The following is an 8917-nucleotide window of genomic DNA, read 5'->3' on the forward strand; positions in this document are numbered from 1 at the left end:
CAGGCAATTGCAAAACTACTCTAATCAGGATTAAGCCTTGTACCCTGGAAACTAGAGGTGATAAGATTATCTGGTAATCAAAAGTGATTTAGAAGATCAAAGGCTTTTTTGAGAGAGTAAGATCCCTAATTTTTTCTCTTCAAAATGGGTTGCTTTGTTTTAACTTGTATATGATATTATTCTCTTCCTGCATGTAGATATAAACACCTTGGGTAAAAATGTGGTTTTGCTGAAGGCATGCATGTTTAATTGCAGTAACACTCAATTGGTTCAGGGTTTCACCTCCCTCCTGGAAAAGTCACAACAGCCCTTTTTACACAGACTGTGATGCCTACTGAATAAATAACATGCTGAATAATGATGATTTGTGTTAGCTTTTTAAAATATTTTGTCTAAACTGGGGAAAAAAGAATTTGGCTATAGGTCCAAATTTGCCTCAGACTCACCCAGTTACCAAGTGTTTCTTTTGCTCCATGTGGATCTCTGAGCAAAACCATGGCATGAAAGGAGAAGCAGCCAGCTGGTATTTTGTTAGATTGTTGAGCCCACTTTGGGGGTTTTGATGCGATGCCATCATAGTTTCCTTGCAATTGAAGATGTAGCCGTGTTCTGGAGGCTTGGCTGAGGCAGTTTCCTCCCTCTGGGGTCTCTGGGCTTGCTCCTGTCTCTGCCTTGGGGCTGCTCCTGCTGTCAGTCCCTCTGCAGCCCCTGGCCCACCACGTAGAGCTCGGGGTGGGCAGCAGATCTGTTGGTCTCTCTGCTTTCAGGAGCACCAGAGCTGTTCCAAGAGTCACCTGCTTTCCTAGGGCTCTTCTCCAAGCTGCAGAAGGAAAGATGCTTAGGAGGCTAATGAATCACGACTTTTTAGAACAGCCCTGATTAGAGCATGTTAACCCACGGAGCACAAATGCTGCACGACACCCTGCCACTCCCCACACCCTGCCATTCCCCATCTCCTCCTGAACACGCCCTCCTGATGTGCATCATCCAGATTTTACTCTTGTCCTGCCAAATGCACTGTGCTCTTCCCTCCCAGACCTCTCTTGGGAAGAAAACATTTTGTATGTTTAACAGAGGATCAGTGTGAGGCTGGGTTTCCCTGCAGATAAGGGCAGATTTGAGTGAAAAGTCTTGTTTCAGATTGCTGAAGGAAAGGAAAGGTCTTACCTCTGATGTGCATCTCCCTGGCCTGGTTACAGTGATTTCTGAGCACTGAAACAGTGTACAGTGTGCAGTGTATACTGATTTGTATATGTGTGCAGTAATTTTCCAGCATGACTGTGGGAGGGGAATTCTGCTCTTATAAATGTGCTACTCTCACTCTGCTGACAGAGTGAGACACAGAAAGTGTAAATGACGTTCTTGGGGTTGCTCTGGCACTCCCTAGGGGTACAGGGACTTTATGCATCAAGACTGATCATAGCATGGATCTAGCCATGGGTACCTCACGCCCTGTGCCTTCCTGCTGCAGTGTGTGAAGTGTGCTCTGTGTTGCTGCAGCTCATTCATGTGGTTTAAACCCAACATGGGGAAGTATTTCAGAGCTATCTGGGAATCATGACTGTATTTTAAGTATATAAACTGCTAAACTGAATGAGCTTTCAACTACAGACAAGCTGTTATGTTCCTACTCTTTAACTGCTAGGACTTTAATGATTTGAACTGCTAAGTGAAGGGATTTGTGATGCATGTCCAGTCATTAAACTAATCCAGATTCAAATATTCCCCAGTTGCAGAAGGGCTCATTTAGGCTACTTGCTTTGATCCTGATTCACTCAACCCAGTCCATTCCCAAGCTCCCACTGAACAGTATGTTGAAAACAATGACATTTTATCTTCTCTGTCTGCCCTACCACTTGGGAGAGGAGCAGTCTGGATGAAATACTATTTTGTTAAGGTGCATATAGAGAAGCTGTGCTACAGATTAACAGAATTTCTGTGAGCAGAGAAATTGTACGTGTTGTGCCCTACTGAGGTGCCAATAATTTCTGATGTGCTGCCAAATGACCAAGCTTAGAAACCAGCCAAGTTATCTCAGTCTATCCAGCCACAGGCTGGTCAAATGGGAACCAGCTGAACTGACTTGAGAACTAAAGTTCTTGTCAGGTAAGATCTAAGATTAAAAAAAAAAGCTCCAGCTCCAGCCCTAGTTAGGGCTACTGATGTTTTAAATCTTGATATTCCTTATAACATGGGATGGGCAGAAGACTTACTTGCAAAAAGTGGGTTTTGCCTGCTAGGAGAGCAATGAGTGTGCAGGAGGCACACAGATCTGTGCACAACACTGACATTTAATGTCCATCAATGCCAGCTTGCAAAATAAGATGGAAATTTCCCTTTTTTTGGTGTGTTTCTGCTAAAAGGGGGTGTGTGGGAGAGGCAACTCAGCTGCCTCTTTTTCCTTGCACAAGCTCTGCCAGATTATCTTTGGCAACCTACTTCTCATCAAAAGGATGTGTTAATTTGGGAAAAGCGGGGGGATATATCTCTTATGTCCCTGAGTTTGTGAGCATGGGAGAAACTGGATAACTCACTGGTCTTCAGAATGTTTTTCCTATGAAAGATTGATAGTATCTCAGGCTTGACTCTGTGTCCTCTCCCTTCTACTAATGAACCTGCTAATAATGCAGAAAAATAACAAAGAAAAACACCACACAGATCAAAAAAAGGCATTGTTACATTTGGAAAGAAGAGGTAAGGCAAGGGGAGGAATGAAGGAAAGGAGACTGACAGCTGTGGGGTGATGGCTTGTGAATTTGAGACCAGATGTAAACATTGCTGGAATGAGAAGGTTTAGGTTTAGGTTTAGGTTTAAACATTTTGAGATTTACCTCTGTCAGCTGGATGAATTACAAAGCAAAGAAAGTTCTGGCTGTTTAATGCATTTGGAGGAGAAAGATGGATCAGAGTGTGGTGCTTTGTCTATTAAGGCACCTGCTAAAAGAGCAGGGCTCAGCATCTGCACAGGGTGATGTGGTGCTCACAGCTGTGGCATCCACCCCAGTCCTGAGCAGGAGAGGAGGACCTGAGTGATGTGAAGACCTCTCAGAGCTTTTTCCCCATGTTCATTCCTAAAATGTTCCTTCTCTGCCCATCAGCCCATTGGCTGTGGTGTTCATTTTAGGCCATTCAATGCAAGGTCCATAAAATTTACTCCGGGCAGCTTATTTTGGGTGTAAGAAAACACACAGTTGTGCATTGCATCTGAAATGAGTGTGTGTGGTGATTAATGGTCTAAATTTCCCTTTTGCTTCTGTTGATATAAATTTGGCATAACTGACTAGTACTACTATCAGTGTTCATTGGGATTAATGATAAGCTGAATTTGACCTAGGATATATTTAGTTCTTCCAAAATACTTGTAGATCATAACACTAGGATATATGCCTTTTTTCATGAAAGGGATGATTTTATTTACAGTGACTTGTTTTATATTACTCACTATAGTCTGACAGACTGTGATAGAAAGATAATACACCCCATTGAAGTATAAATTAGCTAGCAATTTATAATAAAGAAATAAAATGCATCCATAAAACTGCCTGGGCTTTTGTCTTGCAGGGTTTTATATAACAACTCTTTTGAAAACATTTATTTCTGCTGGATGGCACTGGAGTAGAAAAAACTGACTTCACACAGTACATAGAAATAACAGAAAACCCAACAACACTGCACAGGAATTTTAGGACATATTCAAATGTCAGACTACAATGCAATATTAGAACTGGTTTGCATTTCCCAGTGTTTTTTACATGTTTTGTTCAGCACATTTCTCTACTGCCAGCATGGGATACTCAGTCCTTATTCTGTCTTTGGGGTGGGAATGCCTGGAAATCTGTCTTCAGTGCCCGTGACTGTGCCTGTGCTCACAGTGCCCTGAGTGCAATTTCATCCTGTTGGGGTTGATCTTGCAATCCCCATCCTTCCTCAAGGGAATGAGTCATGTGACTGCAGCTCTTCTGGGGCAAGAGCAAAAATACTGCTCATGTGTGGAAAGGTTACCAGAGAAGCTTAAAGCTTAATTGACTTACACATCCTAAGATGTTAAGAAATTAGAATAAGAACACTGTACTTCCAGGCTGTTACACATCTTTCAGTATTCCCAAATTACCCTAATGGTTTTATGATTTTTTCTTCCTTAGGTGATAGACAAAATTTAAAGCTAAGCCCATTTTTTTAATAAGAGGCCACCACTTTTTGCAAAAAATGGAACACATGGAACTAGCATGTGTTGATGTTTAGATTTCTTTTTCAGAGCAATGAATCTCCAGTAGCCATGGGGCTTGGGCTGTGGACCCAGCAGACTTGACATCAGCCCCTAGGTCTGCAAGTGTGCACAAGAAGCTCAAAATTCCAGCCTATCATTTTGTTCACACAGATCCCTGCCTATATATTATCTGCCTCTCATCCTTGCCAGCTGAATTGAAGCATTCTCCCAAAGCTTTCAGTTTATACTAGATTAGAAGCTGATGATAAAACAACACGCCTCCTCTTGGCTCACGCATATCTTCTCATAAATATTTATGTTTATAACCTGAGGGCTACTTCAGAGGTTTTTAGGAATTGAATGTGGATGCCCGTAGCCCCCACAGAAATAAGGGGAGTTCTGTGCCATGAAACCAACACTGAATTTTCCCTGGGGTGCTTGTCACAGCTTATGTGTAAGGGTAAGGCTTGAGCAAACCATGGTAAGCTAGTTTTCCCCTTCATTCAGACTGGTGGTCTACTGAAATCTGAGGCAAGGAAATAGAACAGATTATTTCAGTTGGAAGGGACTGACAATGATCACACAGTGCTGTCTTTGCCCAGCCATCTTTTCTGCAGGTGAGCAGGACACCTTTCTGGGAAACCTCTTAAGAACTTTAAATTCCCACCAGAAGTTTAGAAAGCCAACACGGTGCTATAGGTCTGCTTTTCTGGCATGAAGTTCCTTACCTTGCCTGGTGAAGTGCAGGTTCACTGCCAGCTGTTAGAGGAGCTGGGAGATGAGGCTGGACCCCTGGGCGGCGGTCAGAGAAACTTCTCCTCAGGAACGGCTGAGGATTGCTGGTGCTCAGGGACAGCTTCCTGGCCCGGTCACCGGGCTGCTGGAACAGCAGGCTGCTCTTCTGGGAGTGTGCTGCAGCTTCAGGCTGGCTGGTCACCTCGGCAGTGCACTTGCTGGGTACCACTGGAGGTCTGGCTTCGAATAAGGAGGAGGTGGCCGGGCAAAATATGGAGCGGACATTGCTGCCCCTCTTGGAGGAGGAGAGCTGGTGCTCGTCCCCAGCGTCCAGCCCAGCTCTTGGCCCCTTGGAGGAGCGAGATGGGGAGGCTGGTGGGGAGGGGGTGGTGGGGAATGGAGTGGGGGAGCCTGCCAGGCGCTGTGCTGTTGGTGAGCTTTGCCTGTGCCCCACAGGGGGGCTGAGAGGTTTTCGCTGCGGTGGTGGAGAGGGCAGCTTCTTCTGCAAAGGTGGGCTGGGCATCCTGGGGCTGGAGGGGGGGCTGGGTTTCCTCTGCATGGTGGGGGAGCTTGGTTGCGTGCTGCTGAAAGCCTGCAGAGAATGTCTGTGGTGCGCTGGGGGGCTGAAAAGACGTTTCTCAGTTGGTGAAGAAGGAGCAGTTCTGGTTGGGGAGACCCTCCTGGTGAACAGTGAGCCCCTCTCGCTGCTCCGGAGCGCATCGGGAGAGCCGTGCTTCTGGCGCGGCACCGGAGGCACAGGTGGGTTGGGCCCCTTGCTCTCTGAGCTGCTGCTGTGCGGGCTTGAAACCCCACTGGGGTTCTGAAGAGGAATAATTTTATGGGTTTGCTTGTATAAATCCGCAGCCTCTTTCCTCTGGGTTTCTAATATCTCCTCCTGGCTGGGGATGCGCACGTTGGTAGGGTTCAGCTCCAGAGAGTACCTGTGCAGTTTCTCATCCCCTGACCTGGTGCTCCTTAGACCTTTATTTGCCACAGCACTGGGGCCGCTGATATTTTTGCTTGGCAGTAAGTCAATGGACTGAAGGGAGGCTTTCATTTTTGGGGAAACTTGTGATCTCTTAGGAGCATGCAATTCTGGTTTGGTGGTCTTTTTGGCATCTTCCGAAGAGTTTCCTTCTGTTCTTGCAGCTTCTTCAGGCTCAGATAAATTTTCAGAAGAAGTGTCCATCAACATTTCAGGTGGTGGTGGTGGCAGGTTCTCAATGTCTTCATCGGTCTCTTCCTTTGTGTCCTTCTTGCTTAATTCTGTAGGTGGTGCAGGAAGAAAGGCATTTGGAAAGCTAGAAGAAACATCATTGGTGTTTGTGTCTTCTACTGGTGAAATACGATGCTTAAGATTTAAAGGTGCCAGGCCTCTCTGGAAGGGAGTGGTGGGTGGGATGACTGGAAATCCAAATTTTCTGATGCACTTTATTGGTCCTAAGGATCTTAAAGGTTTGGCTTTTGCAAGATCATCAGTAGGACTGAAAGTTTCAATCAGTTTTTTGACAGACTGCCGGGGGGTACAGCTGCTGCCACTCAACATTTGTGCTCCAGGAGGCTCATTTTCTTTGCCTCCTGATGTCTCCTGGGTAGGCACAGTAGCTCTTGCAGGCTTCCTGACTCTCTTTTCACTCAGCAGGACAGGATTTTGATCAGATGTGAACAAAGGGACTTTATCCTGGTTAGGCAGGATGCTGAAATTTTTTGAGAGGCCTGCCTTCAGCTTGCGGGAGGACCTAGATGTAGTTTGACCATCCTGCAAATAAGGTGCTGTTCTTGATTTCCAGAGCTCCAGGTTGTTAGCTATGTCCTTTCCATACAACATTTCCAGCCTTTTGCTGAGCTCTTTTTGAGTCCTCTGAAGCTCTAGGAGAGTCGGGTCCTCTGCCTGGCTTCTGAGGGACTCCTCTGACCTGGACCGTCGTTGTTTCCCAGACCTTCTCTGTCTGCCTGTTGCTGTACTGGGCCTCTTTGCCAGGACCGCTCTTCCGCTCTCATCCTCTATCCACTCTTTACGCCTGGATTTAGCTGGGACGAACTTGATTTTTTCACTGATGGCATCTTTCATCTTCAAAATTATTTCTTCTGTATCTACATTCTCTGTCCTTTTGATGGATTGCCTTTGAATGTTATCAGTGAGCGCGGGTGATGACAGGGACCTCGGCAGAGCATCCTTCCCCATTTCTGATAAACTTGTGTTGTCATCATCCTCCCCCAGCGTGCTCTCTTCTTCATCATCGTCATCGTCCTCATCCTCATCTGAAAGAAAATCTGTTGATTCACAAATTTTGGAATGTTCACCTTCCTGAGTAGAATCAGACTGCAAGGAGTTGTAGGAACGGCTGTTGCTGAAGCTTGCATATTGGGGCACAGTAGAAGTGCCTTTTGCTACTCCACCCTGACAAGAAGTTGGTTCCCTACTTTGCACAGATGAATGAAACACGTCTTTGAAATGCCTTCCGAGAGCACAGCCATGGGATGCAGCTGTGCCCATGCTCACACGCTCCGCTGTTCCGGGATGCTTTCGGGATGGATGTCCATGTGCACAGGAATCACCTGGCTGTGCTCCATGCTGGCTGAGAGCACTGAACTCTTTGAGGGATTCACTGTCCACACCAATGCCACTGTCCTCAGAACAGAGAGTCCTGTCATCACCATGGGACTGAGAGGATCCCACCGTTGAGGCTTCCAGCAGCTTTATTGTCCGTAGCAGGTGCTCATCAAAGCTTTGCTTTGCTTTCAGTTTGCCCTCCAAGTTGCTTGCAGCAGACTGCAGGTAGCTGCAGGTCTCCTGCAGGGCATTGGATGTGAGGGAGGCCAGCATCCCACTCACCAGCTGCATTTTGTTTACTGTGTACTGTAGTAGCTGCTGCAGAAGATCAGGGTGCTCCTTCAAATTGTCCTTTTCTGCCGGCCACGCCAGATTCCCACCTACATCTTTGAGAAGATTCTCCCCATCGCTGGCAATTTCTTCCAAGAGCTGGTTGATTTCATCAAAGCGAAGCACAAGGAAGCTGATCATCTGCTGCAGGAAGAGCTGGGTTTGGGTGGCCTGGTTGGCCATGTGCAGAATGGTTTCATACTTGGACAGGTTGGGGTGTAAGTAGGCGTACGCACTCTGGTGAGCCTTGACCAGCAGCTCTGGGAAGTCTACCTTCTTCTCTGTCTCACACGGGGCCAGAATGGACTTTTCTTTACTCTTGTTGGATTGACCTTGCTTTGCCAGCTTATGGGTTTTTTTCTTCTTTCCTTTCTTTGGGATTTGCTTTGTGTTGGTTTCATTCTTGTCATCCCAGACAAAAGCTGATGCCTCTGATTCGCAGGAGGTTTGCTTTCTGATCTCTATGGACTCAGTGATGTGCTTTTGAGACTCAATCAGTTCAGACATAACAACTTCAGCATCTGTGGCTGTCCTCTCAATTTTCCTGTCTTCCCTTGAAATCTGGGAATCTGAATGAACTTTGGAAGATAACTGCACATTGTCATTTTTGTCCAGCTCTGACAGTCTATCCTCCTCCTCTTCCAGGTAGTCCTTCCTCTGAATCCCATACTCATCAATATTGTAGGAAGATGAACCTTTAACCAGCAGAGGGATTCCTTGATCTCTTGAATCAATCGGCAAAACACTTTTGGGTTTATTCAGAACCTTAAGAGCACTTCTTGCAGCAGTACTATCAATCTCACTGCGAGAAGGTGTGCAGCCCATCTTTTCCTCGTCTTTATTTTTGATCAAAAATCCAGAACACACAAAAAAGTCAAACTCACTGTGTCATCCTGAGCTGCAAACTGGTCTGTGTCTCAGGAGTTTTCCATCGTGGTCCCAGTTTTGTTGCCAGTTTCCTTTGTTGTTCACCTTAAAATCCCATGTGCTTATTTCATAGGATCTGCTGTTGAAGTTGTGCCCTGTTCCATTGTACGTCCCCACTTGGGTTTTCTTCTTTGATTCAAGAAAAGGAGTGTGAGAGCTCGTCT

At 46.0% G+C, this 8917-nt stretch overlaps 1 protein-coding gene across 1 annotated transcript; it reads right to left on the reverse strand.

The window, feature by feature from the left end:
• Nucleotides 1–562: 562 nt before the first annotated feature.
• Nucleotides 563–8651, reverse strand: PCARE (photoreceptor cilium actin regulator). Its single transcript, XM_039707786.1, has 2 exons — nt 4936–8651; nt 563–820 (listed from the first exon to the last, which is right to left on the reverse strand). The coding sequence occupies exons 1-2, from the start codon at nt 8649–8651 to the stop codon at nt 691–693; spliced, it is 3846 nt and encodes a 1281-aa protein (XP_039563720.1). The 3' UTR covers nt 563–690.
• Between the last annotated feature and the right edge of the window lie 266 nt (nt 8652–8917).

The sequence above is a fragment of the Passer montanus genome, unplaced genomic scaffold (genome assembly GCF_014805655.1).
Source record: "Passer montanus isolate IOZ18808 unplaced genomic scaffold, ASM1480565v1 scaffold2, whole genome shotgun sequence".
In the NCBI taxonomy this organism is placed as follows: Eukaryota; Metazoa; Chordata; class Aves; order Passeriformes; family Passeridae; genus Passer; species Passer montanus.

Bases quoted from the DNA above. Each gene is read 5' to 3' on its own strand.
- PCARE (XM_039707786.1), bottom strand. From the start codon at position 8,651: ATGGGCTGCACACCTTCTCGCAGTGAGATTGATAGTACTGCTGCAAGA. The intron at 821-4,935 runs GTAAGGAACTTC...TTCCTTCTGCAG, and splicing joins CCTGCACTTCACCAGGCAAG to CTTGGAGAAGAGCCCTAGGA.